The sequence below is a fragment of the Drosophila gunungcola genome (assembly GCF_025200985.1).
Source record: "Drosophila gunungcola strain Sukarami chromosome 3L unlocalized genomic scaffold, Dgunungcola_SK_2 000014F, whole genome shotgun sequence".
In the NCBI taxonomy this organism is placed as follows: domain Eukaryota; kingdom Metazoa; phylum Arthropoda; class Insecta; order Diptera; family Drosophilidae; genus Drosophila; species Drosophila gunungcola.
This window is the reverse complement of record NW_026453182.1, coordinates 234255-258903: the sequence shown is the minus strand read 5'-3', so window position 1 is coordinate 258903 and position 24649 is coordinate 234255. Positions and strand designations below refer to the sequence as shown.

At 35.3% G+C, this 24649-nt stretch overlaps 5 protein-coding genes across 32 annotated transcripts in view; 4 read left to right on the top strand and 1 right to left on the bottom strand.

Annotated features, from left to right (window-relative positions):
- LOC128260112 (glutamate-gated chloride channel) overlaps window positions 1-3846 on the top strand; it is a 56972-nt gene extending 53126 nt beyond the window's left edge. For all 24 annotated transcript variants that reach the window (XM_052992849.1, XM_052992854.1, XM_052992864.1 and 21 more), the window contains one exon: window positions 606-3846. In XM_052992849.1, the coding sequence (XP_052848809.1) occupies window positions 606-752 (147 nt within the window). In that variant the 3' untranslated portion in view covers window positions 753-3846. The remainder of the gene's footprint in view (window positions 1-605) is intronic.
- A 5647-nt stretch (window positions 3847-9493) lies between these two features.
- LOC128260103 (uncharacterized) lies at window positions 9494-16436 on the top strand. 4 transcript variants are annotated; one of them, XM_052992832.1, is made up of 5 exons: window positions 9494-9740; window positions 12997-13375; window positions 14079-14238; window positions 14428-14573; window positions 15483-16436. In XM_052992832.1, exons 2-5 carry the CDS (start codon window positions 13040-13042, stop codon window positions 16374-16376), a joined length of 1536 nt encoding a protein of 511 aa, XP_052848792.1. In that variant the 5' UTR covers window positions 9494-9740; window positions 12997-13039; the 3' UTR covers window positions 16377-16436. The 4 variants fall into 4 exon arrangements, with proteins under 4 accessions (XP_052848792.1, XP_052848795.1, XP_052848791.1 ...); XM_052992831.1 differs by lacking the exon at window positions 9494-9740 and adding an exon at window positions 10097-10645; XM_052992835.1 differs by lacking the exons at window positions 9494-9740; window positions 14428-14573 and adding an exon at window positions 10049-10645 and having other exon boundaries at window positions 15483-15637.
- A 900-nt stretch (window positions 16437-17336) lies between these two features.
- On the top strand, window positions 17337-18960 carry LOC128259944 (zinc finger protein 706-like). Of its 2 annotated transcripts, none has more exons than XM_052992588.1 (3): window positions 17337-17524; window positions 17802-17947; window positions 18349-18960. In XM_052992588.1, the coding sequence occupies exons 2-3, from the start codon at window positions 17804-17806 to the stop codon at window positions 18436-18438; spliced, it is 234 nt and encodes a 77-aa protein (XP_052848548.1). In that variant the 5' UTR covers window positions 17337-17524; window positions 17802-17803; the 3' UTR covers window positions 18439-18960. The 2 variants fall into 2 exon arrangements, with proteins under 2 accessions (XP_052848548.1, XP_052848547.1); XM_052992587.1 differs by having other exon boundaries at window positions 17338-17524; window positions 17798-17947.
- Window positions 18961-19318: 358 nt separating this feature from the next.
- On the top strand, window positions 19319-21235 carry LOC128260066 (zinc finger protein 706). The gene is made up of 3 exons (XM_052992763.1): window positions 19319-19507; window positions 19833-19982; window positions 20859-21235. Exons 2-3 carry the CDS (start codon window positions 19839-19841, stop codon window positions 20946-20948), a joined length of 234 nt encoding a protein of 77 aa, XP_052848723.1. The 5' UTR covers window positions 19319-19507; window positions 19833-19838; the 3' UTR covers window positions 20949-21235.
- Window positions 21236-23566, bottom strand: LOC128260065 (CDAN1-interacting nuclease 1). Its single transcript, XM_052992762.1, has 3 exons — window positions 23207-23566; window positions 22231-22716; window positions 21236-21980 (listed from the first exon to the last, which is right to left on the bottom strand). Exons 1-3 carry the CDS (start codon window positions 23467-23469, stop codon window positions 21737-21739), a joined length of 993 nt encoding a protein of 330 aa, XP_052848722.1. The 5' UTR covers window positions 23470-23566; the 3' UTR covers window positions 21236-21736.
- Between the last annotated feature and the right edge of the window lie 1083 nt (window positions 23567-24649).

The window sequence follows — 24649 nt, the reverse complement described above, 5'->3', positions numbered from 1 at the left end:
TTCTCTGAGGATAGGAAGTGGTACAAAACCCACAATCTTTAATACTACTCCAATAGACTTTGGTGTAGCTAGTGCAACACTTCCCAAAAAAAAATGTTGGCTTTTAAAAATATCTGGTCTAAACTGCTCCGCTAACTCCGCTAAAAATAATTCATAATGTTTTGGCAAATATATATTCAAAATACAAATATTTTGTGGCTAAATTCGGATTCCGCACATTGAAATCTATTAGAAGAGTATATTTTTATTAAAAAACATTTATGGTATAACGAAGTGTAATTATAAACATACTTTCTGAATTAATTAGAGTGTTGTTATAAAATATAAATTTATTTTAATTAATAAATCAATGATAAAAATGCATTCAACATTATTAAATAAACAGTCATACCTAATGTGATTTCACTCTGTTTTAACTTTGAATTTGATTTATATTTTACTATTAAATTAAAATATAATACAAATACAGTACCAAATTTAAATGAATATTAAATTAAAATTTTACAATATGTTCTATAGCTATATTAAAGATTTTTTTGCAAAAGAGAAACTTATTTTTGAACGAGTTCTGAAGAAATATTTACATATTTGCATTTATCTTTCAGACCTGCTTCGTTCAAGTGCGGAAAAAAGAGCCACCTCATCCGATTCGAGTGGCCAAGACGATCGATGTCATCGCTAGAATTACATTTCCAACTGCTTATGCCATTTTTCTGATATTCTTCTTTGTACACTATAAAGGATTTTCGTAAAATTAAGCAAACACACTAAAAACAATGCATAAACATACATAAAGATACTTGAACACGCTAAATTGCCGAAGCAATGCCAGGAAAGCAAACTCGAACGGCGAGAAAATGCAAAACTCGTAAAGTATTTTGTAGAGAACCATGCAAACTGACATGAAAACTCGTTTGCTAATTTTTAGGGCCTTGCAAAGTCATATAATTTTAATGTAACAAAGGGAAACACAAAGTACATCTAGTTATTCATTAACGATTATTTAAATGGCAAAAACATGACAAATCCAGTGATAAAAACGTCAAAATGAAAAAAGTTAGTTTAAACTGAGTTGTTAACGGGGATAAAACCAAAATGAATAAGTTGTTAATAATTAATATTTACGAAAGTTAAATTTATGCAAATGAGCATACATACGAAAGAAACATTTTCGACTGCCTTTTTTAAAAATAGTAGAAACAAACCAAAAAAAAAAAACTTTAAATTAAATTTGCAAATTTTTGCATATGCTCGAAAATGCATTAGTTAATTATACCAACCAAAGAAACACTGTCTAGCAATTGTAATATATAATATTTAAACAATTTATTAAGCAAAGAAATTTATGCTGAAAGTACCAAAAAAAAAAACACGATCCAAGAAGATAAAAAGACCTAGCCTATAATTATGAAATATGAAACGCAAACCAAACAGCTTTAAGGCTTTACCTATTTGAGTAGTCGAAGATGCAAACCTGTTTATACACATATACATAGATGTTATATATTTACAAACAGCTCTAGTCAAATATTATGAAATTAAAACCCTGTTTTGTTCCATTCAATTCGATGAGTTGAAATGCCTCCGCATATGTCAAAGAGTAAACAAACAAAACACACAAATTGTTAATCATCACACAGGACTTCACGTTACGCTATACTGTATATAATATTTATTTAAATGTTTAGTTAAATTCTGTTTATTTTTTCAATAAATGTTCGATTGATAAAGCAGGAGTTGATAAATAAATTCGTAGAAATGGAACCGCCGCAAAGTAGACCACAGAAAACGCTTTCCTAAACTAAAAACCAGGTGAAAAGAAAACATACGAAATAATTTGGTTTTATAGAAATGTATTAACTAAAAACAGTTTACAACCGAATTTTTGTACACTTTCATTTTTTTATTTAATCCATCAACGCCTTTTTAAGTAGCAGCAGGAATTGCCTAAAACCTTTTATTAAAATACATATCAAAGCTCATAGAAGAAGAAACATAAATGAAAGCTAACTAAAATATTTACAAAAATATATGACAAGAAACTTTATAAAACTCTCATAAGTAGCTATGAAGCATATGCCAACCCAACTATAAACTCACAAAACTAACACCCAAGTATTTTAGATAAAATGTATGTCGTCGAACGCTCTGCAAAACGTTTGGAGGACAAATAAAATATTATTAAAACCCAAAGAAGCACGACCTATACTTCAAACAATTTAAGCCTAAACCAAATTTAAACCTTGTGATAAACAACACAAAAAAACATAAATTTAAACAAACCTTTGCATACGAAATTTTATTGAAATTAATTGAGAGCAGGTTATTGAGGGCCACCGTTACCAATTGTTTAAACAATATTATCTATATAGAACACAATACGCGTATACACAAAATGCTTTTTGCAAATAAATAATGTTATGAATTTAGAATTTGTAGATTTTTTGGGAATTTTTCTTTTCGCATTTTGCAAGCTCTTTTTCTCTTTTAACAAAAAAAAACTAATAAACAATTTAAAGAAAAGAAAACCCAAAGACAAGGACAATCTTTTTGCAATTTACAAAAACACAAAAGTTTCTCTGATGAAATGCAAGTACTAAGTAAACTTTCAACAAGCAATGCCGAATAATTCCGAGTTTTTTTTGTAAAATTAGCTGCTTTCATAGAACACAAAATACACAAAAGCTGAAATCCAAATTTTTTGCGTCCAAGAATAAATATTTTTGTTGTGAAAGTATAGAAAAGGGTAAAAATGTGAGTAGAATTTGCTGAATATGTGGCCAATATAAGGAATGTACAAATAAAATATGATAAAGATGGACCCTTAGAAACTATATTCGATTCGTTTTTTGAACTGCTTAACCACGTAACTTATTTAAATGTTAGTTAGCAATCGATTTGGGTGAAGGTGCCTTCTTTGAAAATATTAAAAACTTATTGATTGCTTAGAAGGTTTCAAGCGAAACACAGTTTGAGTTGTTACTAATGGGAACCCGACCTATGTGTCCTATAACGAGTTCAGTTTGGGATTGTTTTGAACTCCTCACAAGCTAAACTGCTGATAAAACAAAGTAGAAGCTAATCCAAAGACCAGTAACATTATGAAAATATATTTAAATGAAATAGATCTAAAAACAAAGCCATTAAAGTTCACCCTTAAAAAGCATTAATGAATTTAGCAAAAGAGAAAATTAATAAAGGCAACACAAGAGATTTAAGTGCATTAAGAAAATCTGTTAAATTTACTCATATTTGATGGGTAGTTAATGCAGTTCTCGAAACACTTTTTAAATTCTCAATACCCAAAAGGCTTATAATTTGTAATTACTATGAACGGAATGTATATATTAATAAAACAAGAAAGTTAGTAGTTAAATCATTTTATCGAAAAACTTTAAACTAATTTCTAATTTTAATAATATTTGCTAATCTATGCCAGTCAAACTGAACTGTTTGCTAGAGAACTGTTTGCTAGAGAAAAAATATATAAAAAACGTTGAAAAAAAGGAAAACAAGTTGAGCCATTGGGGCGATTTCTGTTCTCCAATTTATTTCACATACGAGTAGATTTCTTAAAGATCAATTACAAAAACCAAAAATCCCACAATGCTACCAAACGTAATAATTAAAAAACAAACTTTTTTATAATGCACAACCTTGAGCATAATACAAACCAATTTATTAATATTGCATTCCAGAAACGAACATCATGTAAATACACCAAGTACATAAACCAAGTAAAAATTAGTTATAAACGAGAAAATATTTGAAAAAAACGAAAAATTGGAAAACAACAAACGAACAAAACCAGAAAACTAATAAACAAAGCAGCTTCGCATTAATAAAGATCGTCTCAATCAGAAAACGAAAAACAATTATTAAATAAATTTAAAGTTATCGGATTTTTTCATTGGGTTTGGGAGTAGGAAATGAGCAAAAAAAACTATTCTAAATTAAAATTAAAATAAATTTATATTTAAAATCAATTTAGGCTTAGTCATAGTAGAAATAAGAATTAATTATTAATTATGGATTTCTGAAACTATTGAGTAGGTCTCATTGATAACTAGATAAAATTAATTAATATTTTGATTGGAAGTCTGGGTAAGTTTGAAACTTATCTTAGTTGTTATATCGTCGATTGCCTATCTGAAAAGATTTCGTTAAGTATAAATAAAATATCTCTGAATTTCAACTACAATCAACTAATTCGTTATAGATTGTCATCCCTTCCCCTTTATTTGGTTGATATACCTGATACGAAAACAAGGCATAAATAACTAAAAAGGCGCGCTGAGTTTTCAGGTCAATGCACACGAGTCACAGACGCAGGCGCAGTTGCCGTTAAGACGGGACACCGACAACCCCTAAAACCGAGCACCGCACTTGGGAAACAACCTGCCCAGAGAATGACAACTGAATGCACTAGGGCTACAACTGCCAATGCACAGACAAAAATATATTATGAACAATCACCTATAGGGAACTTAAAAAAGAAAACCTAAGTAATAGTGTCCTATTATAGTTTGTTTCATCCATTAAGGTATTTATTAGTACTTCATAACATACTTTGTCTACACAAAAGGAGACTTTAAAGATGAATACCATGGCCATGGGAACTTGTTAAGATTTTAGGTTATACAATTCTTTAAAATATTTAAGTCTTTACCGAATTAGAAATTATAACATTCTTTGGAACCACAATTTCGTGATTCAAATTAAATGTAAAAATTTTAGACCACAACAAGAAAAGAAGCAAGCTTCGGCAGCTCTTACCAAAATAAAAAATTCGTTAAAACAGCTAAATTTAGATTTTACACAAGGAAGCTATTTCGATTAGCCGCTGAATTCGTATGACATCTACATATTATGAATCTGATCTTAATAAAATTAAAACCGTAGCCCCAAAATAAATTTACAGCACAATATCTATAAATTAGAACTTATAATTATAAAATATTCATAAAAATTCTCGCACAGGAAAGTTATGTTTTGTTGTATTTATTTTTTCGATTCGGATCGTTCCGAGTTTTACTACCCGTACCAGAAAGAAAACTTTTGGTAAGGCTTAATCAATTGAGCTTCAGACGAAAGACTAGTTTTTGTACTGATGCTCATCTAGAACAAACATACTTTAAAGGGTTGGAAATGTCTCTTTTACTGCTTTGCAAACTTTTGACTAAAAATATAAAATTTGCTTTTAAATTATTTATATTATGTTATATTATTCAGAAAACCTAAATATATTATTCTCAGTGTACTTATTGGAGCTGTCTGTTGGCCAGATCTCAGAGCCCGCCCTTGCCAGATAAACCTGCAAACAGGTTCGCCCAGAAGGTTCAAACTCGGAACCGACGAACGAGGACAAGTGTTTTGACCCGCGCAACAGCTTCCTTCCGCCCCGCACGAAATGCAACTGTCTTTTGGCTCTGAGAATGTGCGTGGTTACACAGAAAACTATTTGTATGTCTTCTTAATAGTTATTAATACACATTGAACACATTTTCAGCTTTTCAAAATACACCGGATATTAAATGCGTTTTAAGTATAGTCACTAATAGTATTAAAAATATTCAACACTCCTAACCTTGGCATTCGAATTACTAAAGATAAACGAGCTTTTTTTTTTTCTGTGTACGGGTTTGAGTTCAACTGGGATCGGGACTCGCTTCGCTGACTTCTGCACCTGCAACAGCAGCCGGCGATGATGGCACGCGGTAAAGGTAGAAGTAAAGGTGTAGTGTCGAGGAAGGGGCCAGTTCTACCTGGATGCAGTTGGCCGTTTGTCGTCTGCCGGTTGCCACTTGTAATTATTTTGTGCCTTGGCCAGTAAGTGGCCCGAAAGGTAACAATCTCCCCTCTTTAGGACCTGATGCAAACGAATTACGCTGTTTCTGTGGCGGTAAAATACGTTACAATTTGTAGAGGGTGTGGAATGGATCGAACACATGTGAATTGATCTTAGGAAATATTTATGTCAGGGTCAGTCTGCGGAGGAGAACATGTGTGTTTCGGCCATAACAAAGAAAAATTAAGAAAACAGCTGATGCTGGCTGCTGAATTTATATGATACATCGATTGCATCTTATAATCCCAAATGAAAAATTCAAGGTCCCCTAAAGAAAAACCCCTTAGCCTAAAAAACAATATGAGAAGGTGAAATATCTTTTTTGTATTGTAACGCAAAAATTAACAATTGAAAGGTTATAGCCTGTAAGAAATGGCAGTACTGAATAATATTATTAACAAACAAAATATAAAGAGCTTATAACTTTTTGTATTATAACACAAAATTAACAATTGAAAGGTTATCACCTGTAAGAAATAGCAGTACTAAATAATATTTTTAGCAAACAAAATATATAGAGTTTATTAAGCACAAGAAAATATGTATTATTTCGCCTTATTTGATTAAAAAAACAAAACTTGTAAAAACGAAATGCCTCTTCTTATTCTTAAAACTTAAGAACAATTATATGGAAAGTTTATATTTTAATATTTTGATTAACAACTTAAAAAAAAATTGTATAATATTTGTGTCTTTTGTATTAAAAAATTATCTTTGTTGCACCTTTTTGACCAGATAATAAACTGGTAACTAAAACTTTGATGTTTTTTTTCAAAAAATATACACTGACATCTTACAACTGTTCCAACTATTTTAAATTAATAAGTTTTTAATTTTAATTTTTTTTGAAACATAAACTATTTCAAATATAAGTATGTTCTGACCAAACTATAAGGTAAATTTTAATATAAAATATTGATTTAAAATAAAAAATCAGGTACACCCTATACCATATACACTACCCACTGACAACTAACCCTGTATGGCTGACCTGCAATCTCTGCTCAGCAATCAACAATAAAACTCAATCATTGCTTGAGCACTGAACTCGACCGCAATGAACTTGGGCCCCGAGTGGTACGTACGCCCCTGTCATTAAGAAATTTCCATATATGCGACACATGCAACGTCAGACAGCACCCCCCACAAATAACCCCCCTTTTCGGCGCCTCCATGCCTCCATGCCTCCATGCCTCCATGCCCCGCTGACACGTGGCGCCAGGCAATTGCATGCAGTGGCCGAAAAGGACCTGCCAAATTAGAGAGCTAAGGCGAATGGGGGAGGCGTGGCAATTAGTCGCTTTATGTGGCCAACGAAAATCCAAATAAAAATTAATAACCACCAGCGCAATGGTTCCCACACTAAAAAAGCAGTAATAGTAATAATAATCCCACCGGAGAGTAGCTGGTGCCATTATAAGGATATTACGAGCATTATGTTTGTTTATGCCGAGCTCGGTGCCATACCGTGAAATCGCTGAACCGAATCGGCCAAGTTAGCTAGGGTGGCTAACTAACCCCTAGTCACTGAGAGCTTGCAAGTACAGCCTGACCCGCTCCAGCTCCAAATCAATCATTTACATAACCGTTGTAGCCACATTCGCTTTTGGCCCAAAACGCGTCACAATTTCACGCGCTTTTTCCCAAGAAATGAACAACTTGCGTGTTTTTAATTGTTTTTGTTTGTGTTATTTGGTGGTTGAGCTTAGGCGCTACATATACTCTAGACTCGAATTGCAATTGCTTGACCATTACCAAGCACAGTTGTAATGACTTGCAAGGCGAGGCTATTTGTCATATTACACAGATAAGTTGGCACCTGCCATCCACTTTGCATCTATAATTTCCACCTTTGTGCCTTATGGGGCGTACTTTCATCGAATCGATTCCTAATGAGCTCGAGCATTATTGAATATTTGTATTGCCCTTGCCCAATCCTAATGAGTCCAATGTAAATTATTGGGAGTCCAAGCAAAGGAGTTGAAGCTAAAGCAAATATGTATATAGAAACGTCTTCATTTATAGATCTGGTATTCAACAAAGCATTTTTAATATTGGCTGTTTGAAAACATTTTATATCTGATCCCTTAAATGTTTATACAATAGTGTTGTTAATAGGCTAGACGCCTTATATTTAAGATATTAAAAATTCTACTAAAAAGCAAATCCTTTGAGCAATTGAAGTTTTAACAATAGACTTAACCTAGTCGCATTCAAAATAGAATATATTATATTTAATTTAAATGTTTATGAAACAGTTTTTTTAATAGGCTAGACGCATTTATATTTACGATATCAAAAATTCTACTAAAAAGTCCTTTAAGCAATTATTACAGACTTAATCAAGTCGGATTCAAAATAAAATGTATTATATATTTTCAGTACTAATTCCACAGAAGCCACTTTTACTTTCCCATACATAAACTACCAAAAGTCTGCTGCTAAAACCATTAGCACTATTTCTTAGATACAACCCCTACCAGTTTCAATCCCATTTAGTTTTTCTCCCTCTGCTATCCTGAAGTTTTTGATCCTGGCCGAAAAAGCCTGCTAGCAACAAATGTACAACCAAAGGGAAAAAATCGAAAAAAATCGAATTGAAAAGCAAATGCTGCCCATTAACAATAAAATACACGGCGAAAAAAACAGTGGGGGTGGCGGTATTGGCTGGGTGAAGGGTGGGCGTTTTAGTGGGGGTGGATAAAAACAAGGCAGAAATTCGTTTTTTATGTACCGCTAGGTTTTATAGTTCTTTGTTGCTGTTGTTGGTGGCACGTTATCAACAATCTCGTTTTACCAAATAACGCAAAGTGCGCGTCATGGCATTGGTACACTGCGATAAATAACAATACTTTTAACATATACAACATTGACAACTTGCGGCTGGAAGCTCAATGTATAAAATATTTTCTTTTGCAGCCAAAACCAAAAGGTTCCTTTGATTTAAATATTGCCTACCAGTCGAATTTATAAATGTGTACTTTCATTAATATTCTATTTGATCGGTAAACTTTTATACTATGATTTGATTTGCATTAATTTAATGTATGATTGTATATTTTTAATAAATGCTTTATTTGTATTTCACATGCTGACTTTATTCAGTTTTTTGGCAATGGTTTCATTATATTGCAGCAATCTCGGTAATTCGGAAATATTTATTATTAAGTTCAGGATACTCAAAGTCTTTATATTAATAAAATCAATATTCAATTTGTTAATGTTCCGATGTTTCTTTTCAGATATATTCCATTATGTCATCTCCTACACAACAGTGCACAATGTTGGCTAAAATAAAAAAAAAGTGAATAGTATGAAATGTCAGTATGTGAAATTAAACAATAAACTAGATGATTAATTGAAATTAATTGTCTAATTAAGTGATTTAAGTTGAAAGTTCTATGGATATGTGTGTTATATTGAGTTCGGTGTACTAAAGGAATTTATATAAATAATATCAGTATTCAATTTGTATTTGTATTTCAGTTGAAAAAAAAATATCAATATATTTGCTCCTCAATGTTGGCTAAAATAACACAAGCAAAATAAAATAATATTTATGTTGGAAATTAATAAAATAAACAATTTGGTTAATTATAATGAGTAGTCTATTTTGGTGATTTCAGCAGATCATTTAAGGAATATAATATTTTTGTAAAACCAAGCAACCTGATAGATAAACACTAAAAGGGGTCGAAAATCGGAAACTGCAGTAAGGGTGATTATTTGTGTCAATATTTTTTCCCAGTGCATTGCTGTGTTGGTGTTGACGGTGGTTCCTGTTGGTTCCTGGTGTTGGTGTTGGTGCTGCCGGCGGTTAGCACACGCTATAGTTCGCTTACGGAATAGCTGCGACTGCAACAAAAGAGCGGAGGGAGTGGTCGTGGCAGAGGTAATGGTAGTGGTAGTGGTTGTAGTAGTGGTAATGGTAGTGGAAGTGGTAGTGGCAGAGTTCGTGGCCAAAAGAGAGAAGTTCTAGAAGGCTAGGGCTAGTGGAAATTGGTAGGAACACTCGGCCGTTGATACTGTATTTTTTTTTACTCATTTTCGGTGGTGGCTGGTGGTTGGCCAAAGACGCAGTCGTGGCAGTGGCACGATGATGATGACGACAGCAGGGGCTAGAGCAGGGGCAGGGGCAGGGGCGGGGCAGTAGGAGAACCTACCCTCGGACGCTCTCTTTCCCGCAACGCCAGGTGTGTCGTGGTGTGCGTTCCGGGCAGCTCGTTCCTTTTGCTTTAAAGTTTTGTGTGGTAGCAAATAAAATTTTAGTTAGTCACTTGCCGTCGCCAAGGATACGCCGTTCAGTTATTTGTTGTGCAACGTTGTTCGTGGCAACAACGATTTGTCGAGCAGGAGAAGGACCTGTGCCGTGTGGAGAATTTGAATGCGAACGGAGCGAAAGGCTTTCAGTGCCAGGCTCGATTCGAGTGCCAGCGACAGGGACAGCAGCATTAGCACCTGTCTAGATCTAGAAACATTTCTATATACCCGTATATTATCCGGCCGGTAGGTGGCAGCGCAGTCAGCGCCGACTGCGATGTCGACGTCGCTGCCCAGCTCACCTTACATAGCAGCAAATTCAAATTTGAACTTCAGTCAAGTGTCAAAGCTCAAAGGATTAGCATGTCCTTGCAGCTGCAGCATGTGTGAACCAGTGAAGCTCGCTCAGCAACAACACAATCGTCAGAGCCAAATTATCCACTAAACTGCCAAAAACTGAAGGAAACGCGACAGAAACACAAGAGGATCACCTGAAAAGTGTAACACTACTGCCACACTTGGAGAAAGTATCTAGAGGTAAGCGATCCCAGGTGATTATATCTAGAGGTAAACGATCCCAGGTGATCTTCAACCTAGATTTTTGTGTTTCTGGAAGATCATGCCCATGCTGGCTTTGAATCTTGGCACTGGGAGAATTCACAGTTGATTTCATTATTCTGTGGTTCTGCGGGTGCCAAAATTTAATCGACGGCTTTAAACAACATTTCTAAAAGCAAATTATATTAATAGTTAGCAAATTACAGTAGAAGAGAATTCTTAGAGCTATGTTTGAAAATTGGGAAAACTTAAAAGCATGGATACATGAATAATAGAAAGATAAAAGCTAAAATGGCTTAATAAATTAAATATTTTAGAAAGGTTTATAATCTGTAGAGATTTCTTTGGCATCTTAAAATTTTTTTAAAACATGAACCAATTATTATTCACGTCTAAAAAAATATAGGAAAAATATATATAGAGCAACCCCTTATTGGCTTAACAATTTTGTATAATTTTATTAAAAATTGGAAGGCAAACGAAAGTCGTAAGCAAATCAACACAATGTATAAAAAGTAATATTCCTTGAAATAAAACATTGTTCTTACGAAAGAGTTGAGCTTTGACTTCTACATTATCAAATCACAGCCATCGAAATATTACTCATACGCCCCCTGTACCAACCCACTGAGTCGCTAACGACACGTCTGCGTTGGTTCCTCTACTTTCAATTCAGAATCCTATGCGCAGTACCCAAACAAAATTAATTTCGCCCCAACACGCAACGGAAATATCGAGGGGAGATTGCACAGGGGCAATTAATTCGGGTTAGGCTAAAATTGTGGAACAGTTAAAAATATAATGCGCCAAGAGTGAAATCCAATCGCTGGCTAAACTTTGGAGACATTGAACTTTCGGGGGGTCATAAGTGTTTCCCAACTTGGCCAACCGCTTGACCATAAATGTGTAATAAGGCTGGCGGCCGTCCATTCGCTCGAAACAATTAAGTGCAATGCGGGGGCGGGTCAGAGTTCAGTAATTGACCTCGCCAAAGGAAATTTACATTTGAACTTATCTTGATTGGAAATTACATTTTTAAATGAACGTTGGCATGTCCAGGTGTCCAGCGCAATCAAAGGCAGCACACATACACACACTTAGGGATATTCTGCGAAAGGTCCTTCGCTGGTTGCAGTTCCACCCGCTTGTGGAAATCCTTTCGCAAATTGCTTCACTCATAACTCATTTCTCTAATAGAAAAGGGGGCGTGGCGCACAGCTAAGGCACCTGTCCAGAGAGTATATAAATATTTGATGAGGGAACTTCTGTAAATTCCATTTCTATTGCACTTTTGGCCGCAAATAAGGTCCTAGGGGGGACCTTAGTTTCCTAATCAATCTAATGTTATCTAATTTCATGGTCTGGTAAAATTCATTTAATTTATAATTTAAATTTATTTCGTTTGTCGGTGACCTTTTACATTTTTTCAAACTTAAATTTGTTTTAAATATTAATATCAATGTAGTGATCTTATTTTAAAACTTCTGCACAAGTTTGTATACCTAAAAACTGCCTTACTTCATTTACACCATTTAATAATGGTTGATTATGTTTTATATAAAACATTCATAATCTTTCTGCAGTATTGAATCTAAGCATTTAGCCTGTGTCGACGCCTTTCAGCAAAAACCAAGCAGATCAGGCACCTACGCTCTATAATTTGTTCGCTCAAAAATATTTCATCACTTGCCACGACCAATCCATATAATTTGAGCTCCTTCGCTGCATTTTCCGGCGGCATAAATTAGCATTAATTCATAAGTCAGTCAGGCCGCCAATTGCAATGCTAAAAAGAGGGAAAATGTTTTTCGGCTGGTACTCCATCGAATTTGCATACAAACTGCAAGGTCCGTACAACGCCCCCCGAACAACAAATAATGTGGGGGGCCTAGTGGAGAAATGGAGAAATGGAGAAATGGAGAAATGGGGCTTAGTAGGCCTCGTAGGACTGCGATGGGATGATGGGATGGTGATGGTGATGGTGATGGTGCGACAGGCTAAACGCCGGCAATGTTCCTGAATAATGGGCCACTGGCGCCAACTGACGTTGGTAGGCAATTTTCTAACAATCTAGATGGGGCTGCGTCGTGTCTATGGCTAGTTGCAACTATATATATACCAGAGTATATATATATGCCAAATAGGTGTGCATATTGTACGGCATAGGGACTACTGCATAATTTATTTAATCGCGGCAACAAATCTAAATTGATCGTTCGGCGTAGGCGAACACCCAGCTGAACCAACAAAATGTCTAACAAGGATATTGCATGTTCACTATATTTAAATGTTTTTTTTTTTTTTTGTTTTTTGTTTTATGTTCATTGCAGTGCCAATTAGCGAGAGAGAGGTTTTTCAACGGGGCAAAGGAACATGGCGCCGCAACAGCAGAACTCCACATTCATCGATGATAATCTGGGCAGCTGTCCATCGCTGCTGAATCTACCCGAAAGTCCCATTCTTCCGCCGCGACGATGTCAAAATCAAGACAACAACAATAATAATAATAATAATAATAAGCAGGCTGCATTCGAGGAGCGTCTGGTGGATGAGTCGGTGGGGGAGACACCATTAGCACCACCTAAAGCACCACCACTACCATTAACTCGGCAAGCGTGCAAAAATAAACACGGCAGGGAAAATGGAAACGTTGGCCAGGCCAGTCGTCGCCACCGTTCCATTTCCCTCTATGGCGTTAATAGCACTGTGGTAAGTGCCTACAACCCCCCTACTACTGGCCACCACACACACACACACAACCCCCTTGAATCTTTCGACCCACACACCTGATTTTCGGCTGCGGCAGCTTTTCCTCTGAAATCAAACAAATCATCTTATTGGGGGGCAGGCACAGGCGTTAGTCATATGCATAAACAGGCAAACTCAAGGAGAAAATGCCACTGGGATCTGAACCCAAATGGATTACGGTTTTATAACAAATCAATCTCAACTTTAAATTATAGTTCCTTTAAAGGACAATGCTATTTAACTCACCTAATATAGCGTTCTTTTTGAAAGAGAATCATAATCATTGATCATATAAAATATAAAGTTTACTGATCTATAGTTAGTCAGTTATAAAATGAGCCAAGTAAAATCGATCCATTTGGTATTCCCTCAAGAGCTGTTGCTAAAAACTTTTTCCCAACTAAAAACTTTTTCATTTAAAGCTGTGATATTTAAAAAAAAGGTGGTCCAACAACATATTTAGTGTAGTAAAGAAAAAAAAGTGTTTGTTAAATTGTAGTTTATTGAATGAGCCAATTAAAGCCTTTCCAGTTGCATAACCAAACGCCAGACTTTACTCAAGGTCTTTTACCCAATACCTGTCCCCAATTTCCGCACCAAATGTATTGCAACCCTGTTTATTGATCCCGGTACTTCCCCCCGTTTTTTTCCGGCGACCCATTAGGAGCAAGGCCACAAGGAAATCCCCATCTGGATGGACGATGGCGAGGCGCGTTACGTATCGGGAGTGACGAACAAAACGACTTGCGATGACATAATCAAGGCCCTGATTGATGACGAACTGAGCAACGGCGATGGGTATTTCGGCGGCATTAATCCGAAAGGTAAGTCGGTAATAATACAATCGATCCTGTCGTGACTGCTATTTTTCGTACATCACAATTTGGCTTTTTATTTATTTATGCTTCTTATTTACAATTACTTTTATTTATCCCCGTTTGTGTTTGCGTTTCATTTCGTTTCGTTTCATTGAATTTTTTTTTTTTTGCTTTTCCGGACGTTGGAAAAACAAGATGGCGGCCAGAGGAATACGGCGGCAGCATCGCGTGACTACGGCGATTACATTATAACGGAAAGTTGGGGCGGCATAGAGCGGAGCTACGACGGCAACATGGCCATTTTGCCCGTTTGGCGCGCTTGGAGTCGTGTACACAATGAGGTAATGGCAACGACTAAGGGGAATCCCACCTGGCGTGCAGAAAAAAAAAAATAATAAAAAAAACAGAAACACCAGCAAACTCGGCCCAAAAAAAAGTCTACAGTGATTGCATAATAAACGCTTTTTTCCTGGCGCCACACGCAAGCCAAGAAATGTGAAATTCATGTCGTTCTCGAAAACCCATTCCCCCCGGTTTTTTTTTACCACCCCATCCAAAGTCGTCACACCCGCGCCTTCTATATATTGTACCATTTGACTTATGCTCTGGCTTTTTGTATTTATTTGTTTATGACGCACCGAGTGAAATCAATTTGCCTATTGATTTTTATATTAAAGTTCATGTTTTCGTTTCGGCTTAATTATGTTGTAAATTTTTTATGATCCCCGCCATTAGTTACGGGATTAATGCCATTTGCGGGCTACGTACTCCTAATTATTATTTGATGATCTTATCTAGTTAATGGACAGAAAGAGTGGTGGACACGGGGGAATAAGTTAGGCTGATTTTATTGTTAGACAACAGAAATATGACAGGAAGTAAAATAAATAGCTTTATTGGAGTTATTAATAGAAACAGTAGAAATTATTTATCGTGTGCCTTACCTTTTAAATTAAATTGATTATGAATCTTTGATTACATTCATTACCATATTCCAATTTTAAAATTATCTTAGTCTTTTCATAGGTCCCTAATAAATGGATAATGCAAAAACAAAGTACTTTCAATAGTTTATCAGTCGAGTTCAGAAATAAAGGATAAAAACTAAAAAAAATTCTAAAACTTTATTTAGCTAATTTCAAGACAAGACTTAAAGAATCTAAAGAAAATTACTTAGAGAGCCCAAAAATTGAATAAGACTGCAATATTTGTTTTTGTTAATCATATTTCTATGTGTCCTTCTTTTACAGCTCCGCATATCGTTGAAACATCGTGATAACTTCAGAGACCCTCAGGCTATGCAATTAGTACCCCATACACAAGAAACCACAAGTTTTTCCATGATCAAGTGGCTTAAGAAACTCCTGCATCTTAAAAAGGGGAAGAAAATAATGCCAAAACCTACCAAGACACCTCCAAAAATGCCCAATAAACTGAAGGAGAAGAGTTTGCTTGGCCAAAAGCAATCGATGACCGATGATTTGGTACTGGTTATAATGCCAGACCAACTTTATAGGGGTACGGAAAATGCAGCCAAGGCCAAGCTATATAAACTAGCCGAGAATCGGGTTTCCAAGCAACGACGTCGAAGGCGCAGTCGTCACGAGGTAACCAAAGCTTCGATAGAAACATTTAAGACTGCGATCCCCAGTGAATGCAACAACAACAACAACTTTAATAACTGCATAAGGAGGCGAAAGGATAAGCCAATGCGTAATAGTGTTCGCAATAAACTGGCATCCCTTCATGCCGACATGAATGTTCGCTATGAAAAGGAATACGCACTGACACGTCAGTTATCGGAAAAGTGCCGATTATATCGATTGCAAAACGAACGGTACAAGGGACCGGAAATGGAGGTATCGGTCGGGCAATTGCAGCGAAATATCGAGGCTTATGCGGATGACATTATTAAAACCGAGCACGAACTGCTCGAATTGAAGAACGATATCAGACACGATATATCACTGATTAACAATTTAAAACGTCTGACTTTGGAGGAAACGACGACAGGCACTGTCTCGGTACCACAACCCTCACAAGAAGTGAAAAATACCCCTCAAGTTGCTAAAAGTATGCAGGAAATGCAGTTTGTTGATAATATTTACGAGTTTTGCGATAATAATGCCAGTATGCTGGTGTAATTATAAATAGTTTTACTTTGTTAAGTTTTCTATTAAATAAATATACAAATCAAATATTTATTTTAGATTTGCGGTTTCTTTTCCAAGCTATACACGCTTTGTATTGCACTAGTTTACGGAAAAAATGGTTATTGTTAACAAATATGGTCGTTGAAAACAATGAATTTACTAAAATATCTTGAGCTGTTCCTGAAATATTTTACTAAAACATTAAAATAGACAATTTATTCAAAAATAATTTTGTTTTTTGTTTTAAATAAAAAACGACCATAATCGACGTGTTATATTTATTTACTCGCTTTTATTTACTTATTTTTGTTTGTAACATATTAAATCTAAAGGAATTCCGTGAAAGGCATTAAAAGTGACAGTCGCTGGGAACTTCAAGTCTGTCGCTCGTAAATATGTCGTATGACAGCTAAAAGATGCAGTGTTCCTACACTCAGAAAACTAAATCACCTTAATTTTAGGACAAAATTGTCTTAAACTTAGGAAACGTTGCCTTAAATTTAAGCCATTCTTACAGAATTTAGGTAAACATGACCTAGAACAAAGTTTAGGGTCAAAATTTCCTTGGGAGTCGTGTTAGGTAATACCTTTCTAAATTTTGTATTAGAGGCAAAAATTAAAGAATATTTTTCAAAATGTTAAGGCAATTTTTCCTTAAATCAAGGATTTTAGTTTTCTGAGTGTATTTTACCATAATTCAGTTTATATGAAATTATCAAACATAATACTTATTCAAGGGTATATTTTATGTTAGCTTTGGAAAATCCATCTAAATAAATTTCAAACTTGATCTGCGTTGATTATATTCAAATTAAATACGTAGTGCGTTACGAAGTCTCATAACGGCATTTTTCATTACGTAATGCAAATATCCCTAAATGGTTTAGGTCACCGATAAATGCTTATCGAATTTCTCTACCCGAAGGTTTTCCTGTTAAGTATTTCGGGTGTATATAAAGTCTGGTCACATTCACATCTTGCAGCGAAACAAAACTCAACAAATTAATAATTTTCTAAAGCGAAACGTCAACAATTTCGGGTACCAAATCAAAACATTTTCTTTACAACGAATTCAACCTAAAACAAAGGCTGCAAAACCGGCATTTAGCACAGGCCACTAAATTAATCGGGTTAATTAGGTAAGTGAAGATGGGCTGGCAAAAAGAGCGCAGAACGTGGTCAGAAAGCCACATTTTCTTTTGCGGGGGTGATTTGTTGTAGTTGCAGTACACTATACTGCCAGGTTTAATTTAAATAAACAGAGGTACACAGATCTGGTAAACAAAAACGCACTTGGATTTTGGACGGCGGGGGAATAAATAAAGTAACAGCGCTTCTGCCTCCCTTGTTTAAGCCTAGTAAAAGCAAAATTCCGCAATGATCAATGATTAACTCTTTTGTTTCGTTTTTAGCAAGAAATGGCACGCGGACACCAGAAGATCCAGTCGCAGGCGAAAGCCTCCGAGAAGCAGGCCAAAATAAAGAAGCAGCAGGGACACAGCGCCAACGACCAGAAAAAGGCGGCCCAGAAAGCACTTGTTCATGTGTGCGCCGTTTGCAAGGTGAGCCAGCTACAGTAGAACCAGCTTAATACGAACCAAATGCAGCAGTTCCAATAGAACAGTAGACTAAAACAATGTATACGACAAAGTTTAAATGAGTCTCTTCGGTTTCCGAAAGATCGATTTGACGATTCTATCCTTATCCTTGGTTCGAAATAAATATGTATATACGGTTTTGATATACAATATTATCTTTGACATATAAATGAATCAACATTTTCTCTACAAAATGTATTTGCCAACAAAAGGCGTTTTAAAAAAAAAATGTTTTCGCTAGGCTAAAATAGTCTTGCGAAAATTGATAAACTCAAAACAGTGTTTCTTGCGATTACAAACTACATACCTTACTTCCTCTTTTAATAGATTAACTCGTATGTAATCAAATGTCTCCTCCATTTTAGTCGCAAATGCCCGATCCCAAGACTTATAAGCAGCATTTCGAGAACAAGCATCCCAAGAACGACATGCCCGAGGAGCTGAAGGATGTCTGATGGCATGTAGAGGATGAATATATGAAGCTGATCGAGATCGACGAGTTGCCTACCAGTACGAAACCCATGCAACAATAACTTTACATCAGCCCAAACAAAACAAAAACAAAAACCAACAATCAAGCCGAAGCCAAGAGGATGGATACTAGTAATAATAATTATATTTGCCAATGAAAAGGAAGCAGCCGAATTTTTTGTATACACACTGCTGGCTTTTGGTTTTGTTTTTAGTTTATACTATACATTGAAATTAACACAGTACGCAATTGTTCGATGAATGGCTACCTACCACAATACAAAGCAACCTACCACATAGCAAGATGAATAAGAATGTTTTTCTTTTGATATTAATTAGCACTGAAAGACAGCAATAAATACTCTGTGCTCCGTTTTGGATTTGGTTCATGAAGAACAATTTTATACGAATAATGACACAAGTGAATGTAAACCAAACTTTTTGTACAATAAAAAATTGAGTAAATCACGTAAATGAGAATTTATAAACAATAAAGAATGTTAGAATAAAGAACAATGTTTTTTCAAAGCACCACTGTCCTAAAGAAAAGTATGTATATATTATTTTAATAATTCTCGAATTTAAAAAGATTGATAAATAAGTATATACTTTCAGTTTCTACATAGTTATGTTCAGATTACTCATAAAAAGAACAAAATATTTTTTGTAAATATATTAAAATCTTTGTGACTGTTTTATTTTATTATTATTTTAGTTTATGTATAACACTTTTAAACAAGATGTTCAGTAAGAATATGAAAGAAATTTCGAAAACGTTAATGGGTTTGAAACTTCGCTAGGAACAGCCAAATATCTGAACCCGAACACCCTGTATTTTAGTGGAGTATTTTGGCTATACTTCCATGGTTCCATCTGGTCCCATTCAACCCTGGCTGCGAAACAAAACTCAACAAATTAACAAATTTCTAAGGCTTAACGTCAACAATTTCGGGTACCAAATCAAATAGTATCTTCTCCACGAATTAGACCTTAATCGAACGGCTACACCACTTGCATTTATCAGAGGCGACTAAATATAAACGGGTTTGTAAGGTAAGTTAAAATGGGATTGCAAAAAGAACACAGAACGTGTTCGGAAAGTCACATTTTCTTTTGCGGGGTTGATTTGTTTGTAGTTGCGGTACCCTGTAATGCCAGTTTTCACAAATATTTACGATATTAACGTATAAAGATCTGGAAAACTATTTCCTGTTCAGATATAGCCCTCGCAACTGTTGGCTGTATGTGGGTGGGGAAAAAAGTGAAAGTATCTGCGCTTCTGCCGCATTAGTTGCAAATCCCGTTTTAAGGCAAACAATCAACAAGCATGATTAATGATATTTTTCGCCAACCACTATTAATATTTTCATTTATACAGCGAGAAATGGCACGCGGACACCAGAAGATCCAGTCGCAGGCGAAAGCCTCCGAGAAACAGGCCAAAATAAAGAAGCAGCAGGGACACAGCGCCAACGACCAGAAAAAGGCGGCCCAGAAGGCACTTGTTCATGTGTGCGCCGTTTGCAAGGTGAGCCAGCTACAGTGGAACCTGCCTATGTATCAAGTACAGGGCATACAATATAGTACCTCGACAAAAAAAAAAATTGAAAACAAGCTAGTATTAACTGGGATATTAATGGGATAGACTAGAACAGGGGTCAAGGAATTAAAAGCAGCAAAAAAATGATTAATCTTACATTTGTATTGTCCGAGAATGGAGCTAGCTTTGGCAAGCCAAATACCCTTGCAGTCAAGGAATAAATCCTAATTCATATAAAACTATGGAAAAAAAATTCTTCTTAAACAACCAAATTAAACTAAGCTCGCTAACGGTATAGAAAGGGTATAAAAATATTAAAATATTTGTTTTTCAGTATCTGCATATAAAATATAACCTCGATCAAAAAAAAGAATACAAAAAATGCTGGTCCTGATCGTTTACCAGACTTTTAAGCAAGATATTCTTTTTAAAATTTACTTTCCTCATAGGCATGTAAAGTAATTCTTTTGTATTACATTATTAAAATTATAGTTTTCCAAACGAAAAATATGTATATCAGCTTGATAGGCGTACAAGTATCTTTTTGGACGACTTAAAACATAATGTAAATTTATCGTGGTAGATTTGGTTTTGTAGATATGACGATTACTCAATAGATTACATTTTTTGCAAGCTTATAAAGTAAATTTGATTTAAATTACTAAACTACAATTAAGGGATAATGTGATAAGGTAAATAGCATGTTACTATGTAGCTGATAGCATCATATAATTGAAAAAAACTAACATTCCCCATAGAAGCGGTGTCAGAATTTAACGAAAATGGTTTAAAAATTAACCTTCCTTTAATTAGAATCTTTGTTTATCGATGCAAAATCTAAAAAATTTTTGTTCTATATTTCAGTCACAAATGCCTGATCCCAAGACTTACAAGCAGCATTTCGAGAACAAGCATCCCAAGAACGACATGCCCGAGGAGCTCAAGGATGTCTGATGGCCGACTCGACCGTGTGCGTACATAAATATATCAAGCTGAACGAGATCAACGAGTTGCCTACCGCTACGAAACCTTTGCAACAATAACTTAACTTCTTCAGCCCGAGCAACAAACCCGCAATTTAGACGAAGAGGCCGCATTAAACTTAAAATATAATTGCCAATGCAAAGGGCACAGCTGAATTTTGTATATACACACTGCTGATTTTTGGTTAATACATTGAAAATAACCCATGGCCCTATGGCTACAACAATACAAAACAACATACGACATAGCAAGATGAATACGTTTGTTTGATTTCCATTTTTATTATCCCTGAAAGACGACAAGCAGTTTTTGATTCGTTTTATGAACAACAATTATTACAATATTTTATAGTTTTATATACGATTTATGCCAGAAAAAAATAAAACAATCTTTTTGTACTATAAACAAATGAGAAAATCATGTAAATGAGAATTTTTAAATACAATAAAAAGAGAACTAATTGTTATGAATAAAAAAAAACTTGTTTCGCTGCAACAGCATTGTCTTTTTGCTAGATTTCAAATGCAAAGCATTCCCGTCTTTAAATTACCATTCCCATTGTTTTTGGGATGGTGATGGTGTCTAAAACTATATTAACTTGATTGTTTAAACCTACTCAAAATTTGATGATTTCTAGTTTAAATGTAAGAACATGTATAACGAGCACATATCTTTAAATAGGTAAAAAAATGAGACATTTCATTAATTGCGAAGTAGGATATTCCCTGTTTCTCCGTTTGCTATGAGTATTTGCACTTTCACGAGTGCTTTTTTATTTCTTTGGCTGGACTCCCCTTTTCTCTGGATTTTCCTAAAGATGAAGTCGCCGAACTGGTTTCCTCTAAAGTTTTGGTGTGTATATCTCCTTGTGCGAGCTGCATAAAAACCAAGTCCTCTTTGGCTGGAAAGTCAGCTAGTACAGTAATACCAATGTTATTATCCGGCAGCGTTGGCGTTTCCTCGTGGTAACCAAACCAATAGATTATGATCCCAGGCCCAAAACTGAAATGAAAATAAAGATTCATTAGATTCAAAAATTCTTTTAAGTAATCAAAATATGTATTAAAAAATCGAAGCTTTCTCGGGGCATTAATTCCTTAACCTTTTCGATACCGTCATTTTAAGGTACGTTTTATAGCTTTTAAAGTTATTACCCAAATGGCAGTTCAAAAATTAAAAGGTGTTCAAAAAAATATGCATACACATTAAGTTGATGCAACTAAATTACAAACTAAATTATTAGAATCCTCACCGATTGCAGTAGCTATGAAGCTGCTGTTGAATATTGAACTTGTGTCCCTTGGTGTCCCCGAAATTGGCCTTGCTTTCGATCCAGTTGATCACAGTGTCCTTGTAAAGAAATGGCAGGATCATCTTGATGTCCGGCGTCTTGTCATAGCCCATCCGCCGCAAATCCTGTTCGTCGTAGAAGTGGATACCCGCCTCTTTGGCCAGTGTCTTGAGCTTCAGTTCGTATTCCTCGCCGACGATGCGGCGACGCAGGTCTGTAATGGAGCCCTCTTGATTGTCGCTGATCATGCACTGCTGCACATTGGCCGCCAGTCGGGGATCGTCGATGAGATGCGGATGCTTCAGGAACCGCGAGATGTGCGAGCGGTGGCGCAGCTTGTACTTCTCCTGCAGCAGCATCCGGCAGAGAGCCACTGGATTCAGTCCCTCGGCACAGGCCATCCGGATCAGCAGAGCGTTGTCATATAGGTTTTTCTGCTCCTCATAGCTAAAATACGGTAAGTTATTGGACATTTATAGAGTATCTGGTCAATTTTATGATGGAGACCTATATGACACAAGGGTATAAGTATTCCCTTTAGCTTCTTTTTCTCTATAGAGAGTATAGTAAAGAAATTTTCTTGTTTATTGAATGATCACTCTACTTAACAACTCTGTTGCTTTTTCCTTATAGAGAGATATTTCTACTGAAATATGCTTTTACTATTAGTTAAATATATGCCTCTTCCTTTTAACAGGTTAAGAAAGTCGGATTTTTACTAAGCTCAGACGATCTTTGTAAAACCGTGAAATACGAAGATTTAGCACTGTCTGGTAGCTCCGATTTACCTATGAGGTAAAAGGATATACACATTGCAGTGATCAATGTTGAATACAGGCGATACAATTAACCACGAAAAGCAAGGATAACATAACATATAGTTATTGCTTGAAATATAAGGAAAGGATTCAAAACAAGGACGCAAAACAATCCTTACATTTTTAATAGCTTCTTTCCTCGCTGCTCCTGCTTCCAGTGCTGACCCCGCGACCTGTTGAAGAGCTCCGATTGGAGGATGCATGTCAGGGCATTCGGCTCCACGTCCTGGAAGAAGCGGTTCCTCAACTCGAACTCACAGTCGATGGCCAATCCATGGTACCCATTGATAAACTGGCAGATCCGGTTGTACTCCCCGGCGCTCAGTATCTTCCTCTTCTGCTGCACTGTTCCGCCGGCCAATTGTTGGGCGGCGTGGGTCATTTTTATTAGGGCCAGACCCGAAAAACAAACTATTCCAGCAAAAATGGGAAAGAGCGCCAGAATAAACAGCTGTGCGGCGACTTGGCGACTTATCGATAACTTGGCGATGTGACATGAAAGCGATTGTTTTTCGACCTGACTATCGCGCGTTACTACTTTTATTTTTAAGATATATATATTGTAATAAACTATTTTTGTTTATAATTGGAATAGCAGTTATTTATTCATCAATTTGGGTCAACTTCCGAAAAGCCCAAACGGCCAATCAGTTTTAAATTTTCAGGATACATGTTTTTTGGAGCCCTGTCAAAATAGGTCAAAATTTGCGGAAAGACCGATTTTTTGGAAAATAACGGTAAAAATCGTTATATTATGTTTTTTTGCCCATTAATCCTATTCCTTTCTTGAGAAAATTGTCGGTTTTATTTTGTAAACCAGAAAAAAATTTTTTTTTTAATCAAAAGCCGATTTTGGGTACTCAACTAATTCTAATAAGAAAAGAAAGCAAAGACAAAGTATTTTTCCCTTTGCACCTATTCAAAAAATAAAATATTCTTTAAAACATCTTAACTTTTAATTATATGCGTGTATGTTTAAAAACAATAAAGCTGTGATGTTTTTCAGCTAAAATATTCGATTGTTACTATAATTTTTGTAATGCTTTGCTTGTTCCCATGTAAGCTATATGATATAGTCGTCCGATTTTAATCAAATTTAAACCATAATTCTCAAAGAACTAAAAAAAATAAATAAAATTAAAAAACAGCATATATATGTTTCCGTTTTTTTTTTCGATTGTTCCCATGGGAGCTATACGATATAGTCGTCTGATCCGGCCCGTTCCGACTTGTATACTATCTGCAACAGAAAGGAAACTTTTCAAAATAAGAAAAAATAAATAATTTCTTTGATTCTTAAAAATCTGTTTTAAAAATAAACTAATTTTCTCTTCAGTTTAGATATATTTTTATTATTATATATCCTTACACTTAGCACGAGTTTACAATCCATTTACGTTAACACATTTCTATTATTTACGTTTAGCACGCTTTTTTTTTATTAAATATAACCATATATTTTTAATGTTTAATTATGCATAGTGTGTGGTATGCGAATATGTATATGCGTGTTCGCCATTTTCCTAAACCTATAATATAAATAAGCTTGGTTTTTGTTTTGT

What these genes read in the sequence shown, in the direction of transcription:
- LOC128260103 (XM_052992832.1), top strand. Translation starts at nt 13,040, where the DNA reads ATGGCGCCGCAACAGCAGAACTCCACATTCATCGATGATAATCTGGGC. An exon ending in CGGCGGCATTAATCCGAAAG is followed by an intron (nt 14,239 to 14,427) that starts GTAAGTCGGTAA and finishes TGGAAAAACAAG; the next exon opens with ATGGCGGCCAGAGGAATACG. An exon ending in GGAGTCGTGTACACAATGAG is followed by an intron (nt 14,574 to 15,482) that starts GTAATGGCAACG and finishes CTTCTTTTACAG; the next exon opens with CTCCGCATATCGTTGAAACA.
- LOC128259944 (XM_052992588.1), top strand. Translation starts at nt 17,804, where the DNA reads ATGGCACGCGGACACCAGAAGATCCAGTCGCAGGCGAAAGCCTCCGAG. An exon ending in ATGTGTGCGCCGTTTGCAAG is followed by an intron (nt 17,948 to 18,348) that starts GTGAGCCAGCTA and finishes CCTCCATTTTAG; the next exon opens with TCGCAAATGCCCGATCCCAA.
- LOC128260066 (XM_052992763.1), top strand. Translation starts at nt 19,839, where the DNA reads ATGGCACGCGGACACCAGAAGATCCAGTCGCAGGCGAAAGCCTCCGAG. An exon ending in ATGTGTGCGCCGTTTGCAAG is followed by an intron (nt 19,983 to 20,858) that starts GTGAGCCAGCTA and finishes TCTATATTTCAG; the next exon opens with TCACAAATGCCTGATCCCAA.
- LOC128260065 (XM_052992762.1), bottom strand. Translation starts at nt 23,469, where the DNA reads ATGACCCACGCCGCCCAACAATTGGCCGGCGGAACAGTGCAGCAGAAG. An exon ending in GGAAAGAAGCTATTAAAAAT is followed by an intron (nt 22,717 to 23,206) that starts GTAAGGATTGTT and finishes ACCGTATTTTAG; the next exon opens with CTATGAGGAGCAGAAAAACC. An exon ending in CTTCATAGCTACTGCAATCG is followed by an intron (nt 21,981 to 22,230) that starts GTGAGGATTCTA and finishes TTTTCATTTCAG; the next exon opens with TTTTGGGCCTGGGATCATAA.